The sequence below is a fragment of the Astatotilapia calliptera genome, chromosome 18, assembly GCF_964374335.1.
Source record: "Astatotilapia calliptera chromosome 18, fAstCal68.1, whole genome shotgun sequence".
NCBI classification, from domain to species: Eukaryota; Metazoa; Chordata; class Actinopteri; order Cichliformes; family Cichlidae; genus Astatotilapia; species Astatotilapia calliptera.
The window spans coordinates 5,471,798-5,495,089 of NC_137439.1; the positions used below are offsets into that span (position 1 = coordinate 5,471,798).

At 41.1% G+C, this 23,292-nt stretch overlaps 1 protein-coding gene, 1 long non-coding RNA gene and 1 pseudogene across 4 annotated transcripts; all 3 read left to right on the forward strand.

The window, feature by feature from the left end:
- The first annotated feature begins 415 nt into the window (after positions 1-415).
- Positions 416-4,548, forward strand: LOC113010287 (uncharacterized). 2 transcript variants are annotated; one of them, XM_080292678.1, is made up of 3 exons: positions 416-1,047; positions 2,078-2,347; positions 3,042-4,548. In XM_080292678.1, exons 2-3 carry the CDS (start codon positions 2,090-2,092, stop codon positions 3,195-3,197), a joined length of 414 nt encoding a protein of 137 aa, XP_080148804.1. In that variant the 5' UTR covers positions 416-1,047; positions 2,078-2,089; the 3' UTR covers positions 3,198-4,548. The 2 variants fall into 2 exon arrangements, with proteins under 2 accessions (XP_080148804.1, XP_080148803.1); XM_080292677.1 differs by having other exon boundaries at positions 2,078-2,339.
- Positions 4,549-5,915: 1,367 nt separating this feature from the next.
- Positions 5,916-8,285, forward strand: LOC145421835 (uncharacterized). The gene is made up of 3 exons (XR_013903193.1): positions 5,916-6,910; positions 6,997-7,114; positions 7,246-8,285. It is a non-coding gene; the product is annotated as an uncharacterized LOC145421835 (long non-coding RNA).
- A 2,164-nt stretch (positions 8,286-10,449) lies between these two features.
- On the forward strand, positions 10,450-17,471 carry LOC113010272 (tripartite motif-containing protein 29-like; annotated as a pseudogene). The gene is made up of 4 exons (XR_013903179.1): positions 10,450-12,892; positions 13,099-15,262; positions 15,617-15,703; positions 16,191-17,471. The product of XR_013903179.1 is annotated as a tripartite motif-containing protein 29-like (transcript).
- The last annotated feature ends 5,821 nt before the right edge of the window (positions 17,472-23,292 follow it).

Genomic DNA, 23,292 nt, shown 5'->3' on the forward strand with positions numbered 1-23,292 from the left:
TGTCTGCAGCACCTCCAGGATGCTTCTTATATGTTTCTGGTTATTTTTGCACCAATTTTAGTTTTTGTCAGTAGGAAGTTCAAGTTCAACTCAGTGTGTTTGTTTGTTTGTTTTTTTCAAACTGATGCCTGACCTTGAACACCAAACATCTGTCAATAAAGCAATGATATAAAATGCTTATATTAGCACTGAAAAACTGCATATCCACTTTACAAATATAAATAATGATATAAATCCACAGCTGAACTGGAGGAGCAGCTGATCTAGTTCACTCATGTGTTTCTGGACTAAGAGTTGGAGCAAATACCTTATGATTCAGTGATGTTTGTTTTTGTTAAATATTTTGTAGATCCAAGAGTGAGTTTGACTCATGATGATGATGTTCCGAATGAAACAAAGTTGGTCACAAATTCTTCAAAGCTGTTTATTAAGAATATATTCACTTGGACTCATGAGACAGGCTTGTGATCCAAGGGAGCCATCAACTGGACAATTACTGACATGACAACAAAAAAGCTAAGTACAGAGGGGGGAACAGAGGTGAAAATACTTGCTTTAAAGGATTGTAATGTTTCCTTTTAAAATAAGTCTCTAAGGTCAGACAAAGGGACAGAAACTCATAGCTTTCTACCAGCCCAATGACAAAACTATAAGTTGTTTTTTAACATCTACTTTTTCATCTATTTGGCAGTCACAGTGAAAAGTATAAACATTGGCACGCTTTGTCTTGTGATTCTGCTGTTCGTAAAAAATGACCATGCGCAAAGTACCAGACTTTAAGGCTTTGACTTGATGCCAATGGCCTGAGGAGGACAGTATTACCCTTGGACATGTGTAGTCTGCCGTCTACTCAATAGAAGAAGAAGAAGCGCGGAAATGGCACAACTGTCTTCAGTTTCTGGGAGAGTTTAACAATGAGAGACTGATGATGCAGAAGAAATCTCCGTGGTTAAAAACATTAAAAACAGTCGTCCAGGATGATGAGATCCGCCACTGGCTCAGACTGCTGTATATCAGCCGGAGACCCGAGATGAAGTCACGCAGCAGGTATGTAAAACTGTGATGTTCTCAATGAACTAACACAGGAACGATCTGAGCTCAGTCTGTAAGCTAACAGGCTAAAATCAGAGAGCAGCTAATCAAACAAGTGCGTCCGTTTTTTTTAAAGGTAAACTTTTAACAATAGACTTTCATGAGACACATCAAAACCAAACAGGGAGGGAAAGCTTCGGTTTTCTGCACTGTGCCACAGTTCGCTGTCTGCTTCGGTTCACGACGCCTCACTCCGGGGCTACAGACAGTTCTCTGCCGCCTGTGGTGCTCCTCACCTCCGTCTGCACCCACAGACTTCCCGAGGTGGAGGCAGGCCGGCAGGGACTTTGAGAGATGGGCTTTACTTTTAAAAATACCCCTTAATCAGGGTCTAACTCACTAAAAGATGGCCACATGTCTCTCTCCAACTTAATCTCTTTCTTTTAAGTAATTGTTTTTCATTGAAATGAAATTAATTGTTCAATAAAATGATTACATTTATAATTGAATTAAAGTTAAATGAATCAAGGTGATTTTGACTTTGCTAGTTAACAGGAAGAGAAACAAACTTACACAGGATCAAATGAAATTTGGACCCAGCAGAAAAAGTCAGATCACAGACAAACAGAAACATTCCTCTTTGGCTAAAATAAAATGCAGATTATTGCTCATCTGCAGTTTTAATCATGGTGAATAATTTATGATTCAGCCAAGTAAGATTCTTCTGTGTGGAGGTTTTTCCCCTGTCAAAAGGCATTGACCATTACCTTCATCTAAACATGGAATTTAAGTCATGTAGTTGCCGTTGTTTGTTTTTAAAGAGGTCATAATATTTTTGTGATGGTAGAAATTTATCTTCAAAGTAATAGTTATAAAGTGAATTAATAAGACTTTCCAACAAAGAGAGGGAGTCACATGGTGCTTCTGAAACATTTGTACAAACCTCTCTCACATATGTGAGCAACATGCTCACAGTGTACAGCCCTGCTGACTGAGGCTGCACCTTTACCTGTCTAATCTTTTTCTTTTTACTTTGTTCCTCAAGTCCCACATCAACATGAAGTGTAAGGAGGAGGAAGATCTGGCTGGCCAGCAGGTCTGGAAGCAGGAGAGGAACTTCAATCTGGACCAGGAGGACACAGATCCCCCACAGATCAAAGAGGAACAGGAGGAACTCTGCATCAGTCAAGAGGGAGAACAGCTTGTAGTGAAACACGAGGATGAAGGCATCGTCGTCTGGAGCGGGGAAGAGCGGCTCAGACAGCTGCATAACATCTGGAAACCTGAGAAAGATTTACAGACCAGCGGTAAAACTGTAATCGCTTTTCTGAAGTGTTAACATTAATATTAAACCTACAGTTTGTATCAGTCAGATCTATTTAATGTGTATTCGTGAAAACATGACAGGGAGTTTTAAATGGACTGGTTCTTATATAGCGCTTTTCTACTCAATCTTGAGCACTCAAAGCGCTTTACAAAACTTGTGCATTCACCCACTCACTCCCATTCGCACAAGCACATTTTTCTTAGTGCTTTCTACCAACATTCAGACACACATTCCACAGATCAAAGAGCAACTTGAGGCAACTTGGAGTTAGTATCTTGCCCAAGGATATTTGAAATGCAGACTAGGTGAAGCCGGGAATCGAACCGATCAGTAGATGATCTGCTCTACCGCCTGAGCTACAGCCACCCCCAATAGTGAAGATTATTTTGAAAAATATCAAGATGTAGATCAGTTTCGAGATCAACTCCAAAATAGATCATCAGTCAGTCAGTAATAAGTGAGTTCTTTTTTGTTTGAAAGGTTTTTTTTACTCTTAATGTTGCTGAAAAATGTCAGAACTCAAGTTCTCATTTGCATCAGAGTGCACAAATAACTTCATTTTTACACACTTTTAATTTCACCTGCAAATGTGAGCAACATGCCCTCATTACAGACTTTAACTAAAACTTTATCTTCTCAGAAGTGTTTTTCTATAATTACATTTTTTTTATTGTTCGTTTAGACCTCCACCAGCAAACTGCCTGTAAGGAGGAGGAGTTTGTCGCCAATCAGCAGGAGAGGAACTCAAGTCTGGACCAGGAGGACCCAGATCCTCCACAGATTAAAGAGGAACAGGAGGAACTCTGCACCAGTCAGGAGCTGGAGGAGATTGTACTGAAGCAGGAGATCAATAGTTTTATGGTGACTTCTAGTTTTGAGGAAAGTGACCTCAGTGAATCAGAACCAAACGATGACCAGCTCCTTGCTCTTAACTTTCCTGAACCAGAGCTTGAGGAACAGGAAGAAAACCAGCATGTGGACTCGGGATCAACTAGAAATGCGGAGCTGAAGAAAAGGAGACGTCACAAAAACCGAACAGATAAGTCTCGGAGTGAAACTGATACAAGTAAAAAATCTGTAAGCTGTGACACTTGTGGAAAAACTTTTCAGTGTAAATCCAACCTGACGAGACACATGAGAGTTCACACAAGTGAGAAGCCACATTCTTGTAGCACCTGTGGGAAAAGATTCATTTGGAAATCAGGATTGGAAACTCACGTAAGGATCCACACAGGCGAGAAGCCATATTTTTGCATCACCTGTGGGAAAAGATTTAATAAGAAATCCGGATTTGAAAGTCACGTGAGAATCCACACAGGCGAGAAGCCGTATTTCTGTAGCACATGTGGGAAAAGATTTGGTAAGAAATCAGGACTAGAAACTCATTTGAGAATCCACACCGGTGAGAAAGCGTATTCTTGCAACGTCTGTAGGAAAGAGTTTAGAGACTTGTCGACTATGAAAAGTCACAGAAGGATCCACACAGGTGAGAAACCATATATTTGTAGCTCCTGTGGGGAAAGATTCAGTTGGAAATCAGGACTGAATTTTCATCTAAGGATCCACCTGAGTGACAAACCAAATCACTGCAGCACCCGAGGTAGAAAATGACCTCATGCTCCAAGTCACGGTACATTTCCTGTCCACAGCAGTGAAGGGCACTCTATGTTGTTTGTTCCAGCCCTGACTTTATGTTTCTCTAAGTTTGATATTTTTTTTATTGGTCTTTAAAGGTGACACAAATATTTATTGAACATGGATGCTCTTTTAATATTTACCACAGAAACTTGTATTTCTTCTTCAGTATAGAAGAAAACAAACATGAAAATGAGTTTTTCATCACTTGTTCCTTGTAACAACCATGATGTGATTCCTTTTTATCAGCCAATAAATAAGTTTTGATACACAGGACTAAAGATTTAAAAAAGTTCAAGACAAGTATACAATTTTTATTTAAATATGTTTTCTTTGTGATTTATGTTAATGAAGGTTATACTTCAGTATGGCTTTGACCTGGTTGTCCTGGTTATTCTTAGCAACATGTTGCAAGATTTGATTAAAAATGTTTGTGACTAATTTTGTGTATTGTGTAATCCCTGCTAAATAAAAGCAGTTAAATGTGCTATATTGGCTCATGATAAGTGTTTATATCATTTTGCCTAAATGCAAGTAAACTCAATGTTTGCCAACTCTGTGTGTGCAGTTTGCTTCATAAGTACAGTAACAGAACTTAAACTACATGGAGCCTATTTTGATTACATCATTACAGATGTAGATATTATTCATAGTTCATATTTCACAGTGTGCTGCAATCTTCTCCACAGACCTGCATTGCTCTCTGTTCAGACCCGTCATCTTCAAGATGTCCACTAGATGTCGTCAGAGTTCCCCCACTTTCCTCATCTATTGTGTTGCCATTACCTGAGCCTGCTTAAAACCTACAGTCCTTTACATATGGGTTCATTCAGGGTCATGTTTAGTGGGCAGGTTTAGTGCGATGAAGGAAACTCGTTTTCTTTAACTTTACCTCTGAGTAAGTAACTGGAGTAACAGACTCACTGATTCCTCCCCACCTGCTGGACATGAACCAGCTGACTGACACTTGTTTTCATTTTCTCATTCATAAAGTTGCTACCAGTTCAATTCATTTATATTTATATAGTGCCAAAAAAACAACAGTTGCCTCAAGGTGCTTTATATTGTAAGGTAAAGAATGTAAAAACCTCCACAATTGAACAAGCTGAAAAGAGCAAATGCTTGGCAGCAGTGGCAGAAACAGGCTGTCTGTCGTAATCACTGTAAAACACTAATCACTGGTCAGTCATTTGTTGTGTTGCAATCGGTTACACTGAGGGAAAAAATTTCACAACTGGATCTCGGAGATAATGTGAATATTTGTGAAAATATGTGAAGATGAGGCTGAAATAACTCTGAGACTCTAAAACATGATGAAATGCTTACATATTGAAATGTGTGTAGTAACATGACCTACAGCTTGTTTAAGAACTCGTGATTTTTTTCCCCTGTTGGCATAAGGTGAAATCCTGCATAAAGGAGGTGACCTTTGCTCCCTGACTCAGACGTGATAAACATGACCCAAATCATTCACGTTGGTGCCAAATAATGTTTTGTTAAAGTTTAACAAGCTTTCCCAGCCTGAAACTGCCAGACAAACAAATCACCTGTTGGAGATGCTGGTTTAGCTCCCTGGGTAAAGTGGGTGACCCAGATGCTAAAGCCCAGCTATGACTCCTGCCTGAGGACTTTTAGTCTTGGTTTGCATCCAACTTTTCTGCCACAATAGTTCAATTTTCTTAATAAAACACCAAATTACAACAAGTTACCTCGAGGCAGTTTATATTGAAGGCACTTTATTTGAAGGTAAAGATCCGACAATAATACAGAGAAACAACAGGTAGAAGCAATGGAAGATTGAAAATAACGGTTGTCATTACTTTTCATTCAGTCATAAGATACAGAAACACCATCTGTTGTGTGTAAAGATGAACAGTAGGGGTAGGGTGATTTTCACCAGATCAAAGCCATGGATTCACAATTACGGTTTGGTGCTGTTGAGTACCTGGATAGAAAATGCACATGTGGAATGGTAGAAAGTGTTCAGCATGCTTTGATGATCTGCTTCAACTATGCTGGGGTGAGCATTACAGACTGCTTCTTAAATTTAATAACCAAATTGCATCAATGGGGAACTATAAATTCTACATTTGGATTTCTGATTATTATTTCTGGCTGATTTTCATTAGATCGACCTGAGTAGGGCAGCGACAGATGTGTGCGGTCCAGAAGTAGAAGAAGAAGAAAGAGGAGAGCAGAAATGATGACATTCTAGGCTCGCTTTTCACCTTTGATGTACTCTTAGCAGGAAGACTTTGGTTTGGTGATGTGTTAGAGATAATTTAGTGGTTGAAGCTACTGTGGACTGACCAGATCTGCCATCAGCTCAGAGTGCTGGATATCACCGCAAACCTGAGACAAAGTCATACAGAACAGGTGTGTAAAACTGTGATGGTCACTGTGATGGGTGCATGCAACCACACAACTGAGACACTTAGTAATATTCATTTGGTCTTTTGTCTTATGTTTACGTTATGCTTTAAAGTTTCTGTGATCATAAGTTAACTAATTTGACGTTTTGAGGTTACCTGTAGTGATGTGACGTTCTGTATCGAGGCTTCGGAGCGTGTGTCGGGTAATTGAGGGGGCGTTTCCGCGATGCGCGTATCGAGGCTTGCTTCATTTATGGGAGGAGCTGAAAATGATGACGTCCGAAGCCTCGCTGCCCGGCTGTACCACGTGACTGGTTCATGAAGTGGTTCGAACTTTGCCGCGAGATATGACAGCGATATAAAGCCCTCAGACTTCATTCAAAATGTAGGTGTTTGATGGAGAGTTGCGGTTAGTGAGAGTTTGGAGACAGTTTGGAGGTTTATGAGAGTGAGGAGAGAAAGTCAGGAGAGAATGGAGCCAGCTAAGAAGAGGAGGATGTCCTCCCCTGTGTGGGAACATTGTGATTTTATTCCTCCCAACAAGGTATGTAAATTTCTACAGAAGATGTATTTTCATAATACTGATGCTGCAATACAATTTATGTTAAGCTGTCTTGACTTTTGTACAAGGTGAAGTGTTTGCTATGTGCCAGGGAGCTGGGATATAACAACAACACCTCATCCATGCTTAGGCACTACAGAGCTTTGCATGAGAATAAGGGGAACACCGATTGTGGAGCAAGACCAGGTGAGCCATCAAATGCCATGATAATATAGCATGCAGTAATGTTACTAAATGATATAACAATATTATACAACTGTAATAAGTTACATGTGTGATATTTATATTTGTGCTTTGTCTTTATTGTCTTTCCTCAGGAGAACAATCTCAAATAGATGAAGACCTGGTCAGCATGGTGATTGAGGACTCCCAGCCATTTAGCATTGTGGAGGACAAAGGATTCAAAAGATTTGTTAAATCATTAAATCCTAGCTATGTTCTCCCCACTAAAAAGGTCATAAAAGCAGTGAAAATTTAGTTTTTACAGAATAAAATGTGAACAGGCAGGACTGTGTAGCTGTCCATACCTCAACGTTACAACCGCACAACCACTGTCCACACCCCAACCACACCTCACCTCACAGTAAATGATCATTTGCATTTTAAGCATTTCCAAATAATCATTTTCCATACTGCCAGTATAAATATACACAGTATACTGCCATCACTACAATATACATGTTTTACACACTCCTTTTGTTGTTGACATTTACAGGCTGTGTGCAAAAGGCCACACTCTTCAAATTCATGCCAGCTATTATTTTTACGTCCAGTAGGTGTCCTACTAGAGCAAATGAAGCTTCAAGAAGCTTTGCGCTGGGGTGAACCAATTGGATGAAAAGCTTCAGTGCTTCACGAAGCTTCATCTGCCCATCACTAGCATAGACTTTGCTTTGCATTGTTTGTTATTTTATATAGGTATGTTATATTGATTATATTTCTGCTCTTTCTCAGTTACCTGACCTCCGCTCCAGTCCTTCCTGGTTTGGCTGAAAGAGGAGGCTGAGGGTGGAGCTGGTTTAAATGCAGAAGCCAATAAAGTGGACTGGACCATCTATTGTGATCATGCAGGGGGAATGGGGTTCTTCTTGAATGATGGTTATCTGTTATCCCTTTAGTTTTCACCTTTGGTTTATATAATGGTTTATTCATTTGCTATATAACTGGAGCTGTTTCTCATTTGGGCAGGTCAGTTTGAGTTATGTTTTTGTTAAGTGATTTTTGAGTAGCAGTCTGTTAAGGTAACCTCTTTTATGGGCCCACTTGGTTCTTACAAACTTTATTTTTTGTTATTTTGAATTTTTGTAATCATTTTGTCCTTTTTGGGGTATAATAAAACCCATTTTTTTGAAGATTACATTTGTGCCTGTGTGTTCCTGGCGGCTTGGATCATGACAATTGGTGGCAGCAGTGGGATTCAGCCAGTGTAAAAGAAAAAATACACACACACAAAAGGCACAGGTTTTTTTTGTTTTTTTTTCTCTTTCCCCCCCACTCCTTATCAAACCACGCAGAGGAGCACGGAGTGCGAGAGCAGTCCGAGGAGATGTACCAAGCCAGCAAATGGGCTCAGAAGGACAAGTCGATGGAGAACAGGAGGAGAATGGAACTTCTGGAGGGGTAGACAGCACTGAGGGCCGAGGTAGGGAACCAACGATATCGGATCTGATCTCTCTTCTCCGTTCACATATGGGGCAGCAGGAGGCCAGAGAGGTTAAACAGAAGGAGGAAAGTGCAAAGCAAGAAGAACATTTTAAAGCACTTCAACACCAGTTTCAGTTGTTACAGGTAGAAGTACAAGCCCGCACTTCTCCAGTGCCTGAAGGTCAGGCAGCTGAATCACCTGATCCAGAATCTCTAGATGACGACATTGTTCCTCAAGCTGGTCCTAGTATATCAGCTACTGGTTTATCAGGTCAGTCCCATTTTCTGGAGCCTAAGTTGCAAAAACTTACCAACGAGGATGATATTGAACATTTTTTGATTACCTTCGAACGCATTGCACTGGCCTGTCGGTGGCGGAGACATGATTGGGTTTTTCACCTTGTACCGCTGCTTACGGGCAAAGTAAGAGGTGCATATGTACATATGGATGTTGATGATTCTTTGGATTATGATAAGGTTAAGGCAGCTATTCTTTATAAACATGATATCAATCCTGAGACCTATAGGCAGAGATTTCGATCTCTTGATGTAAACCCTGCAGAAAGCCCTAAAGAGTTGTATGCACGGCTGAAGGAGCTTTATGTAAAATGGGTCCACCCTGAAGATAAAACCGTTCAGGACATTGGGGAAATCATCATTCTTGAGCAATATTTACGAATGCTATCTCCTGAGTTGCAGGTGTGGATAAAAGAGCATAATCCACCCTCTGCTGCAGAGGCTGCAAAGCTGGCTGATGTTTTTGTGGCGGCACGGAAAAAGGGACAGCCTTGGAGCTTTATGACTTGGAAAACGAAGGACAGCCGGAAATCACTCCCGCAGAGACGAGCTGCCAATGTGAGTAGGGCTTCATATAGCCATTCACCCGATGGGTCTTTGAAGTCCCCGGCCAAAACCTTGGTATGCTATCTTTGTGGTATGGAAGGTCATACAAAGCCCATGTGCCCTGAAAACTCAGCTAAATTAAACCAAATGTGCTTTGTGCCCCGAAGCCATGATAACTCTGAGATAAAATTAGACAGAGGGTTAAAGATGACATCAGTTGAGATTAATGGTGATACATTAAAGGCACTAATTGATACAGGTAGTACACAGACTCTTGTACACAGACAGTTTGTCCCCTTAAATAGTATTAATATGACTGAAACGATTCCTGTTTGTTGTGTTCATGGAGATGAAAAGCCTTATCCAACAGCGGATCTATACATCAAGGTGCAAGGACAGGTTTATCTCCTGAATATTGGGGTTGCGGATAATTTGCCATTCCCTGTTATATTAGGCCGAGATCTACCTGTGCTGTTTGACCTTTTGGATTATAGCCACACATGCAATGTTGCAGTAACTAGGGCTCAAGCTAGGAAGCCAGCAGATGCCACTCAGACCCTTAGTGCTCTGCCATTTTATGAGGCAGAATTAGAGACGGCACCCGGGAAATTGCGCAAGTCCCGCAGGGAGAGGAGGCGAGAGAAGTTTCATCATACTATTGTGAAAGCATCTCCCGTCTGTGAACCTGAGATGCCTTTGGACTTTAAAGTCCCAGCTAATATCACTGAGATGCAACACAATGATCCAGTATTAGCACCCTTTTTTCAGAAAGCCAAAAAACAAGGACATGAGATGGAACCAGATATTAACAGCAGTGAGGAATTTTTTCTGAAAGATGGCATTCTTTATCGCCGGCAAAGATCACAGGTACAGCTGATGGTTCCTAGTGGAGTCAGGGAGGTGGTACTGAATTTGGGGCACTCTGTGCCGTGGGCAGGACATTTAGGGAAGCATAAAACCATGGCTCGCATTAGGAAGTATTTCCACTGGCCGGGCCTGCGTGCTGACATGGCCCAATTTTGTAAAAGCTGCCCTCAGTGCCAAAAGACTTCCATCAAAACCCCCTCCAGGGCTCCACTTCAGCCTTTGCCAGTTATTAGCACCCCATTTGAACGGTTGGGGATGGATGTTGTCGGACCTGTTGAGAAAAGCAGGGCAGGGAACCGTTACATGCTGGTAATAACTGATTATGCCACAAAGTACCCTGAAGTTTTTCCTCTGAAATCTGTAAAGGCCAAGTCTGTGGCTTTTTGTCTGGTGCAATTTTTCTCAAGGGTGGGATTCCCTCGTGAGATCCTGACAGACCGTGGGACTAATTTTATGTCAACTTTATTAAAGCAGGTCCACCAGCTTCTTGGCATCAAAGGGCTAAGGACTACTCCATACCATCCTCAAACGGATGGCCTGACGGAGCGCTTTAACCAGACCCTGAAGCAGATGTTGCGCAAGTTTGTGAATGACACTGGTACTGACTGGGATCAGTGGCTGCCTTATCTGCTCTTTGCGTATAGAGAAGTACCCCAAGCTTCTACTGGCTTCTCACCTTTTGAACTGTTATATGGTCACGAAGTAAGGGGGCCCCTCTCTTTGCTGAAAGAAATGTGGGAGGGTGACCGAAGTGGGGCAGGGGCTACTAATGTCATCTCATATGTTATACAGATGAGGGAGCGACTTGAGAAGATGACTGAGCTAGCCCAAGCTCATATGGGAGCTGCCCAGCAACATCAGAAGGTCTGGTATGATCGGTCAGCTCGGGAGAGGTCATTTGAACCTGGACAAAAGGTACTTGTACTCCTTCCGAGTGATGACCGTAAGCTGTTAGCTAAATGGCAGGGACCTTTTCAGATTCAGCAGAAACCACCTATCGGCTGGCAACTCCGGGTCACTCTCGCTCCAGTAGAGTTTTGCATGTAAATCTCCTGAAGGAGTGGGTGGAGAGGCCAAAGAGAGCAGAAGTTCTTTTGATAAGGGAGATTCATGAGGAGGAAGAGGTAGAGGAGCAGTATCTTCCTTCAGGGGTGCTCCAGCAGGTGGACCTTAATCACCTTTCAGAAGAAAAACAGCTTCAGGTGAAAGAGTTATGCAGCTCTGGGGTGTTTCAGGAGAATCCTGGGGGGACGGATGTTATTGAACATGACATTATATTAAAGGATGGAGCGTCTGTGAGACGTATGAGTTATAGGATTCCAGAGCGGCTGTTAACATCTTTGAGGAAGGAGGTGGATTTAATGTTGTCTCTAGGGATCATTGAACCATCTAAGAGCGAGTGGTGCAACCCAGTGGTTTTGGTCCCAAAGAAGGATAGTAGCCTGCGGTTTTGTATTGATTTCAAGTACTTGAATGCCATCTCAAAGTTCGATTCATACCCTACACCTAGGGTTGATGATCTGATTGAGCGACTTGGGAAAGCCCAGTACCTGACGACTCTAGATCTCTGCAAAGGCTATTGGCAGGTGCCACTTACTCAGCGCTCAAGGGAACTGACTGCCTTCCGGACACCATGGGGGCTATTCCAATTCACAGTCCTGCCTTTTGGTTTGCATGGAGCCCCTGCAACCTTTCAGAGGCTGATGGATCGGGTACTGTGTGGTTTGTCAGAGTTCGCGGCAGCATATCTGGACGATATTGTGATTTACAGCCAAACCTGGGAGGAGTACCTCAAACATCTAGAAAAGGTACTAGAGCGTCTCAGAGAAGCTGGGCTGACTGCTAATTCGGCAAAATGTGTTTTTGCCAAGGCTGAAACTGAATACCTGGGATTTGTCATAGGTAATGGGGTGATAAAACCACAAGTGAGCAAAATCAGCGCCATTGAATCCTGCAGTTTGCCACAGACAAGGAAACAACTTAGATCATTTCTTGGCATGGCAGGGTTCTACCACAGATTTATCCCTCATTTCTCTGCCAGGGCGTCTCCCCTCACTGATCTAACAGGTTCTAGGTGCCCTAACCAGATTCAGTGGACGGAGGAGGCTCAGGCAGCTTTCCAGGACATCAGGCAATCCCTCAGTAAGACTCCAGTCTTGTATACCCCAGATTTTGAGAAACCTTTTATTCTTCAAACTGATGCTTCTGACAGGGGTCTGGGGGCTGTTCTTCTACAGGGACCACCCAATGAGCGACACCCAGTGGCTTTCATTAGCCGTAAAATGTTCCCAAGAGAGACGAGATACTCGACGGTGGAAAAGGAGGCTTTAGCAATCAAGTGGGCACTTGATTCCCTCAAGTATTACCTCCTAGGCCGGGAATTTACACTGGAAACTGACCACAAGGCGCTCCAGTGGTTGGAGAAAATGAAGGATACGAATGGACGAATTACCAGATGGTACCTTGCGATGCAGCCATTCCGTTTTACCATTCAGCATATCGCAGGCAGGAACAACTGCACAGCGGACTATCTCTCTCGCTGTTCCAGCTCACTGCTGAAGGGGGGGAGTGTGTGATGGGTGCATGCAACCACACAACTGAGACACTTAGGTAATATTCATTTGGTCTTTTGTCTTATGTTTACGTTATGCTTTAAAGTTTCTGTGATCATAAGTTAACTAATTTGATATTTTGAGGTTACCTGTAATGCATGACAGCACTAAACTATAGCCCAAATGGTGGCATAGACTTTGCTTTGCATTGTTTGTTATTTTATATAGGTATGTTATATTGATTATATTTCTGCTCTTTCTCAGTTACCTGACCTCCGCTCCAGTCCTTCCTGGTTTGGCTGAAAGAGGAGGCTGAGGGTGGAGCTGGTTTAAATGCAGAAGCCAATAAAGTGGACTGGACCATCTATTGTGATCATGCAGGGGGAATGGGGTTCTTCTTGAATGATGGTTATCTGTTATCCCTTTAGTTTTCACCTTTGGTTTATATAATGATTTATTCATTTGCTATATAACTGGAGCTGTTTCTCATTTGGGCAGGTCAGTTTGAGTTATGTTTTTGTTAAGTGATTTTTGAGTAGCGGTCTGTTAAGGTAACCTCTTTTATGGGCCCACTTGGTTCTTACAAACTTTATTTTTTGTTATTTTGAATTTTTGTAATCATTTTGTCCTTTTTGGGGTATAATAAAACCCATTTTTTTGAAGATTACATTTGTGCCTGTGTGTTCCTGGCGGCTTGGATCATGACAGTCTCAGTGAAATAACACTGACTCATGCAGGACTCTGATAAAAACTCAGCTTGTGGGCTAACAGACTAAAATCAAAGAATGCTTCTCTTTTTCTCTTTTGTTAAAAACATTGAACATCCAGTGAGACACAGAGTAAAGTGACTTTCCAAGATTGTTTCTTCTTCTACAGATTCAGATAAATGATGTCATTTTGAGCCAGAAAGAACATTTCCATCATAAAGTAGAAGACTTTTATATTCTTTATTTATTTATCCGGTAAAAAGTCTCATTGACTTTAAAATGTCTTTTTCAAAAGAGATCTGGCCAAGACCAGAAGCTCCAGTTTTCTCTGCTTCTGTTTGCAGCAGAGCAAAAAGGACAGAGAGCAAGGGACGAGAGAAGACACGAGACAAAGACGTGAACGGGACCAAATACTAACCAAGACAACCTAAACAACAAATACTGAATAAATTCAAGAGCGTAAGCCCTTGAATTCTGATTTAATAAAGTAAATCAGAATACTTTATTAATCCTGAAGGATTAATAAAGTATTCTGATTCTGATAACTAGGAAACATAAGATACACAGAGAACAGAATAATGATTAAACAAGACTCAAAAAACCACAAACACAAAACACTGGGTCAACGGCCCAGGTACCCTAACAGCCGAGGGAAAAGATGACCTCCTATTCACATCAGTATGGTATATTTTACTCCCATATCACTACTCAAAGATCATATTTTATTGTTGTAGGTTGTGGAGGTGACACACACACAAGCTGTAGTTCAACAATGACTTCATTCCTCTATTGACCTATAAAGAGGTCTTGTTACATAAGATTAAAGCTGGAAACTGACACACATAAGCCCAAACACATTGTTGTGGACGTTGAAGTCACTGCATGTGTTTTTCATGAAGATTAAACTTTCCTGTGCTGTTGGTTCTTTGTTTAATTCTGTTGATTCTTACTTTTTTGTTCCTAAAGTTTAAACTAAACTCTTGTTGGATACCAGGTGTTCATTTAATAAAGCTGCAGGTTCAAACTTCTAACTGCATGAAAATGTAATGTGTAATGTCATGTGTTTCTAAGTACCATCATTGATTTTGGTCATCAAATCAGCCATTACTCATTTAATTTGATGTAAATTTCCCCTAATTTGCATATTCAGATTCAGTATTCAGTACCACATGTGAAAGTGACCCAGATCAGATTTGAAAATATTGGATTTGTGCCGTTCACACTGTCATAGCATGATCGGATATAGGGTCGCATAGGGTCAAAAAAATCGGATTTAATGCGCTTTCGCCTGCAGTGTGAATGTAGCCTTAGTTAGTTCTTAGAGTTTGGTTTCTGTGTTCCCCTCTATTTAGTGTCTGTACCGTGTCTCTGTGCATTTCCTGTTTTATTGTGAAGGTCCATGTCTTATGTTAGTGTGTTCTGTTCACATTTCCCCCTGTCTCGTGTAGTCAATTAGGTTCAGCTGTGTCTTTGCCATTCCATGTCTCCCCCTGTGTGTATTTATACTATGTGTCCTCGTGTGCTCCTCGCCGGTTCATCTGTGTTTTTTCCTGCATCATTCTGTGTCGTCTCCCTGCATCTCCATTTTAGGTTTCAGTTCTGTGTTGTGTTAGTTTTTTCCAGTTTAGGTTTCACCTCCTGCTGGCCTCCGTTGCCCGTTCCTAGATGCCCCTGGTCTCATATCGCACTGGACTTCATCACTGGTCTCCCACCATCCTCAGGTAACAGTTATTCTGACCATCATCGATCGGTTCTCCAAAGCTGTGCATTTCATTGCTCTGCCTAAGGGGATTAGGTGCAAGAGTTGTTAAAATGTATAATTAAATAATAGATGGATTCAATAGCAAACTGTGCCTCGTTCTCAGATGGACAGCAAGTGGAATGTGATAGATGAGATGAGGAGATGGAAGGAAGAAGAGAGGCAAAGAGTGATTCACAGGCAGAGCTTAGTTTATTTCCCAGTTTTGTTGCCTTATGGTTCCAAGCGCCGTGACCAATCTTTGCGTTTTATTATTATCTCATAACACTTGTTTAATCAGCTACCCTCTCTCCTGTGGACTGTTTAATCTCTACAGTCTCAGATCAACACAGCCCTGCCCTCCAGCACTATCAGCAGCAAGAGCAGAAGCAACCCCCCAAACAGCAACATTGTACCCCATCAGGTAAAAAATGGGCTACGTTTGCTTTGCATTGTGCCCACCTGATGACAGTGATGTAGTGTGATGTGATTCCATATTAGATTCTTGATGAATGTGGGTTGTTGTTCTTCAGCCTGCTTCTATGTGCCCTTTTTAACTGTGAGCACCCGCCCCTTTAAACATCTCTGCACTGCCCTGACTAAATGTATATATAAACTGTCTCTATGGTTTACAGTCTGAGTCTGACAAGCTGTCAGCTGTTCATTTCTGCTATTTGAATTGTTAAAAGAAACAAACTATTCATTTAGCAGATTAACAAAAAGAATAGAGAGGCATCCAGTTATTGACATTTATATTATTTAGTTAAAGGTTTGAACAAAAAACAATTAAACACAGAGCCTCTTCCTGCTTTCTGGAATGAATCACAGCATGAAAACCCTTCCTCTTCTTCCTGCTCTCTAGCTCAGCACCTCCTGTCTGTCCATATCGTTCTGTGTTCCCTCCCCTTTAGATCTACATTATGAAGATGGGTGTAACCAACATGTGTTAGAGCTGGCAGGCCCCATTCACAGCAGCAACACTTGTTGTTCAGTTCAGGTCAGACCAGTTTCTATATTAAGGAAGTGAAACTTAGACAATCACTGACACTGAGAAGAGAAATGGCGCAGAAAGGAGTTCAGCTGGATCGAGAAACCTTCTCTTGTTCGATCTGTTTGGATCTACTGAAGGATCCGGTGGCTATTCCCTGTGGACACAGCTACTGCATGAAGTGTATTGAAAGCTTCTGGGATGAAGAGGAAAAGAAGAAAACCTACAGCTGCCCTCAGTGCAGACAGACTTTCACAGCGAGGCCTGTCCTGGTGAAAAACACCATGTTAGCAGTTTTAGTGGAGCAGCTGAAGAAGACTGGACTCCAAGCTGCTCCTGCTGATCACTGCTATGCTGGACCTGAAGATGTGGCCTGTGATTTCTGCACTGGAAGAGAAATGAAAGCTGTGAAATCATGTCTGGTGTGTTTGGTCTCTTACTGTGAGAAACACCTTCAGCCTCATTATGATGTTGCTCCATTAAAGAAACACAAGCTGGTGGAGCCCTCCAAGAAGCTCCAGGAGAAGATCTGCTCTCGTCATGATGAGGTGATGAAGATGTTCTGCCGTACTGATCAGCAGAGTATCTGTTATCTCTGCTCTGTGGATGAACATAAAGGCCACGACACAGTCTCAGCTGCAGCAGAAAGGACTGAGAGGCAGAGAGAGCTGGAGGTGAGTCGACAAAACATCCAGCAGAGAATCCAGGACAGAGAGAAAGATGTGAAGCTGCTTCAACAGGAGGTGGAGGCCATCAATCAGTCTGCTGATCAAACAGTGGAGCACAGTGAGAAGATCTTCACTGAGCTGATCCATCTCATCCAGAAAAGAAGCTCTGATGTGAAGCAGCAGATCAGATCCCAGCAGGAAACTGAAGTGAGTCGAGTCAAAGAGCTTCAGGAGAAGCTGGAGCAGGAGATCACTGAGCTGAAGAGGAAAGATGCTGAGCTGAAGCAGCTCTCACACACAGAGGATCACATCCAGTTTCTACACAACTACCCCTCACTGTCAGCACTCAGTGAGTCTACAGACTCATCCAGCATCAATATCCGTCCTCTGAGCTACTTTGAGGATGTGACAGCAGCTGTGTCAGAGGTCAGAGATAAACTACAGGACATTCTGAGAGAGGAATGGACAAACATCTCACTGACAGTCACTGAAGTGGATGCTTTATTACCTAGTCAGGAGAGACGCCCTGTGGGTGCATTTCACCTCCCTCGCGTATTGCCTCCCCACACCCCCTTAGTGTTTCCCCGTGTATCGTTTTCCAGTGTACATCATCAATCAGCTTTCTTAGATCCAAGAAGAAGGGCACGCGTGAGCCAACTGGAAAATTTTAAAAAGAATAGAAAAAATTCTAATGACATTCAATGAAGTGGATGTTTTACTTACACCATCAGAGCTAAAGAGGCATGCAAGAGAGACGCCTCCTGTGTGGAGCCCTCCCCATTGAGTGTTGTTAGTGTTGCTTCTAGTACACTTCTAGATTTGTCTGTTCATGGGTTGGTATTATTTTTGTTGTAGGTATTTTATATTTCCTTGATTATTTTATTAGTTAATTTTGCTAGTTTTTCAAAGGGAAACTTCCCGTGTCTCTTTAGTCGTGGAGGCTATCACTGCTCATAATAATTTTATGATTTTCATTTTAAACATATATATTTTTCCAAATGTAAATCTTAAATCTAAATGTAAATCAAAAATTTTATTTAACATGTATATTAATGCTTTTGTATGTTATTGTTTCTCCTTCACTTCATGGGCTTTCCATTATCACAGTTTTTATTTTCTAAATCAAAAAGCAAATGGGGTGTTATCAGAACAAGGTTTCTGTGATCACACTTGATGAGGAGATTAGTCATTATGTTCATTGTTTAATGTGGGAACCAGCTGAAGGGTTTTCAAATAAATAAATTTTTGAACAAAGTCTTTTCCTCAGTCTTCATTCCAGGATCTTGACATCAGACTGGTGTTAGTTTGGGTGTGTTTTCCTTTGGAATTTGGGGTCTATTCTTTGGTTTTTACATTATACAGAATTTAACTCTGTTATTGGGTCCATACCCAGTGTTATATTAAAATCAATGAAAGTCTCCAAAAAGCCGCAGGAGGTCCTCAAACCTGAACACATCATCGTATAAATGAAATGAGAAATTAATGCGCACACAGACATGTAAGAAAAGGCTTCGGATTCCAGGAATTCTTTTCAAATACTGCATCACAAAGTAAAACGGATTCTGTAAATATTACATAATACCTCATAAACATATGAAGCTTTCTAAATGTTCGCGACAGTTACACCTTTTACAAGGCTGAGCAGTAAAAGTAAATTTCTGTTTGCACATAATGTTGACATAATGATTACAGTATGCACTGTTTTCTGAAACCAGCTTTGAATTTAATGTTAATGTATGCAGTGCAAAACAAAACCTTTTATTTTCACATTCTTGCAGAGGTCCGCCTGTGGTCGTAACTAATGATGGAGAGTCAGAGGTGGGAGAGTGTGTGTGTGTGTGTGTGTGTGTGTGTGTGATAATCAGATGATCTTAGTTTCCTTTCATGTCCTGTCTGTCTTATCCCGTCTCTGTGTTTGAAGTCTCCTGTATGAAGTAAGTCCTGTCTCTGTTTGGTTTTCTTTCTGTCCTTGCAGGTCAAGTGCCTGATTGTAGGTAGCTAAAAGCATCTTCAGGTCTGATAGCATAGGGATGTTCAGCTGCTACAGTTTTTGCCTTGCAGTTAGAGGTTTCTTATTCTGAAGGTGGCTCCTTTAACATACTTTAGGGCCCTTTCATAGACGAGTAAAAGTTTATTATAGTAAGATTTAACTATTGAAAGCAAGTGGAATAACTACCAGCATCCAGTGTGGCCAAGTGAAGAAAAATAAGTTATGCAGGTCAGTTTGTGTTGCTCAGAAGCAGTTTGCAAAAAGTTGCTTATGTTATTTTTCCCAACTTTCCCCCCCATGTTCTTTTATGTGACGTTTCAGTGTGTCAGGGTCTTGTCTAAGTGTTAGTCATTGACTTCCCCTTTTATTTGATGGTCATTTGTTTCTTATGCTTTGTATTTAGTTTTACTTCCTGCGTCATTAATTCTGATGAGTCTCACCTGTGTGTTCAGTCGTTCCCTATTCCCCTGATTAGCTCTAATGTGTATAAATTAGTATGAAAAGCACAACATGTATTAGTATACATAATTTCAGTTATCCTTTGTTCTTTGTGACCTTGTCTGTTTTTCAGTCGGGATTTTGTTTGTTGCTTTTCTTCTGAGTTTTTGTGGTGTTCTTGCTGGACTGTCACGAGTTGCTCTGAGGATCCACACGCAGGACTCCGGGGTTGTGATTTAACAGAGAAAGTTTTATTTACAATTTCTCCACCAAGTGTATTTACAGGCAGTGCGGAAATTGTGCTATTTACAAGACGTGAGGGGCGGGGTTCCAGGGAAAAAGGGAAATCACACACACGTCCACACCGACCTCTCTCCACACTCCACACGGGGACGGGTTAGGGGAAGAGACACAGAAACACACTTTAACGTCTGACATGTCAGCACAGGAAACTTAAGCTAGACTTGTACTAATGAGAGTCTTCACAACAATCCAGCATCAAACAGCAGACCTTCTCCCTCTTAAATACCCGCTGGTCTGATGAGGCCCAGGTGTTCCCAATCCCTTTATTAACTAAATACAGTTAGATTTAAATGACTCTGCTTTTATCTACATACCTAACTGTTGTTTCCTAGTGTTAAAATTACTGCACCTGGGTGTGGTCCTCTCTTAATGTAAGGCACGTCACATCTCCTGTAAAAATTAAATAAATGAGATACAATTGACATTTGCACATCTGTCAAGCAATGCTGTTAAAAAAGGCTCTCAGCTGCTACTGTCAGGGTTGCTAAGCAACAGGAGCAGCGCGTCGTAGGCTAGACGATCTCAATTAAAGCAGCCTCGGAGAAGGATGCAGCCCCTGAATTGGGACACAGCTTTAGTACTCAAGGGCTCTGATGGATGTTATCTTCAGGTGTGATACATATATGTCTGCAGTTAGCTGGAAGATTTTGGTTTGACAAATATTTCAGTTACTGAAGCAACAATGTCTTCAGTTCAGCATTTGAGAGACTTTATCAGGGAGAGACTAACTGCTACAGCTGAAGACATCTCCTCTGAGGCTGAAAAAACGATGGTCCAGTATGAGGAGGAGATCAGCCGTCAGCGCAGACTGCTGGATATCAGCCGGAAACCCGAGACAAAGTTACACATGACAGGTATGTATAACTGCGATGATCATGCAGGACCCTGATCAGAGCTCAGTTTTAGGCTAATGGAGTTATATACACACACACACACACACACACACACACACACACACACACACACACACACACACACACACACACACACGTAAACTTTTAGCATTAAACACTGAGTAAGGCGCAGAGAAAGTCACTTTTGAGGTTAAAATGTGAGACAAAACTTGTGCCACAGCTGGCTGACAGCTTGATCTCTCTGTCCCTTACCCTGTGTGCCCTGAAGCAGGAGTCATCTGCTCCTCAACACCCATCTTCATCCTTTGAGATGTGTTTAGTGATTAAAATCACCGCCTAATCAGGGCCAAACTCCCTGCAAGACGACCCTGTGTCTCCCATCACTCTCGTCTCTTTTAAACAAACAAATCGATTCGACTTAAATGTAAGTTTTATTTTCAAAATTTACCCTGTTAAATAAGTGAAACTGCAATAGGTTTATGTGACCAAAAATAATCATGATTATGAATTTTGCTGTAAGCTTTTGCAGCAGCTTTAGCTCAGACTAAAATGATTCAGCTGTGTGGAGGAAATCTGGGGGAAAAAGCTCACTTCCAATGTCTTTGAGTCTTTCATTAAAGCTGCAGAAGGACCAGCATGAACAGACACACAAAGCATTTTGTGCAGGCTGGATAACGAAGAACTGCACTCTGAGAGACAGTTATTGAGTGAGCCTGCCTGATAAAGAAAGACCGACCTTGAGACTGAATGAAAAGAGCTACAATGAGCAAACTGGTTCAGACTGGCTGCATACTTACTTCCTGTACACATAAACTGTGGAAAATTACAAAGTAATAAATAATAATAATAAATAATATTTTGGAAGCTTCTATGGAGATGACCATATATCGCACCTCTTTCCTTAATATTAGTCATTTAGTTTGAGTCATAGTCATAAGTCTCATTACACGACATGACATCACACAGCTCCACACCTCAATCAGATTCATTATATGTTGATAAACCTCTTGAGCTGTAGCATCTCTTTGTTGAAGGGGTCAAAACAAAAATTCATGCACCAAATGATAAGAAAACAATACATACTATGCACAACTAACACAGAACGAATAAGACAAGCAAACAGAAAACAAAAGGTCACAAGACAAATAAATAAAATGATAGCTTTTTACAAAGCAGCGATAAAACAAATAAGAAGTGTGCCTTTTGGCATAGGCACACTTAATGAACACTGATGAACTTAATGAAAATATATGTAGTCTGGTTTGAGAAACAAAACATGTTTGAATAAGTAAAAAGCTAACATGGAGCAGAAATTTGAAATATTCAAAGGTAGTATTTCACACAGAAAGAGCCAAAAAAATAAAATCTTTGATCCAAAGACCAACTTCCTCAGATACAAAATGGACATTAATGATGAAACTATAGAGAGAAATTACACAGTTTGTCCAAACATACACAAAAAGGGCTTGCAAACAAAAAACATTCATTACAACTAAAAATACAACAAATGTAGCTCATTTCCCAACACGGGACCTGCAGGCTTTTAGATAGTACATAGATCAGGTTGGTAGAGATCATTATAACACACTATAAAATAATTTAAAATACCCCAAATGTCAGACTAGTTAGTCAAGTGTGGCTAATGTTATAAGTGCTAACAAGCAAGCCTACTTTTTTTCACAGGTCCACACATCTTAATGTGGTTAAACATTACTCCTGTTTAGTTATATGCAGGACTGTACTGGGGCATAAACCCAGGCTATGAGCCTGACATATTTGCTTTTTAGGGCTGTCATTATATCTGATTTTCTTAAGTTTACATGTTACACGGTGTATTTGCTAGTTAAATGCATCACTGCTTTATTTTGCAGGGTGAGAATGTTTATTCAGAGACAGAGAAAGATGTAAGAACAAGACAGGTTGAATTCTGTTTCTGTGAAATGAACACTGACTTTGTGTTATTCAAATGTTTGGTAACTCATCTACAATGTGGGATACAGCAAACAAGCAATTCAATTTATGTTGTTTTCCCATTGCTTGTTATGTTTTCTACATAACAGATGAGTACTATTCTTCCATCCATCCACTTATCCGAAGTTGGGTCAGTAAGCTAAGCACACTTTTCCAGACATTCCTCTCCAACTGAGGGATCCTGTGGAACTGGATCATCTAGCCTGGCATTCCCGGGCTAGATGAGTAATTTTTATGTCTCCAGCAGGTTTCTGGGCATGACCAGAACACCTGCAAAGGGAGGTGCCCACGAGGCATCCTCGAACCATCTGAAATCGCTCCTTTCAACGTGCAGGTTTACACTTTGTATACGAACCCATATATAATATAATTTTAGAAATCACATTGAACGATCCACTAAAAAGTAATAACTGACTAAAGAAAATAACAGAATGCACCTCAGCAGGTCAATGTTATGATGGTGAGTTCATGGATGACATGAAGGCAGCTTCTTTATGGCAGCGGACGAAGACAAAGAAAACAAAGGGGGAACTCAGTCAGCTTTAGTTTTCCAAGTATTCTACTTTATCAACTTGCTGAGCATTTTCTTTTTCAAGTTGTTGAAGCCAGGACTGAAGATCCAGAACATTAAGATCACATGCAGTTGACTTCTAAACTGGAAACAAAAACTGACTTATGCAAACTGGAAATAATAGGATTGACTTTTGAAGCAAACAGGTCAGGTTTAATATTTTGAATGACATACCATAAGGTTTTTAGTGTTTTCCTGTCATAACATTAGGAAGCTTTTTTCTTGTGTCC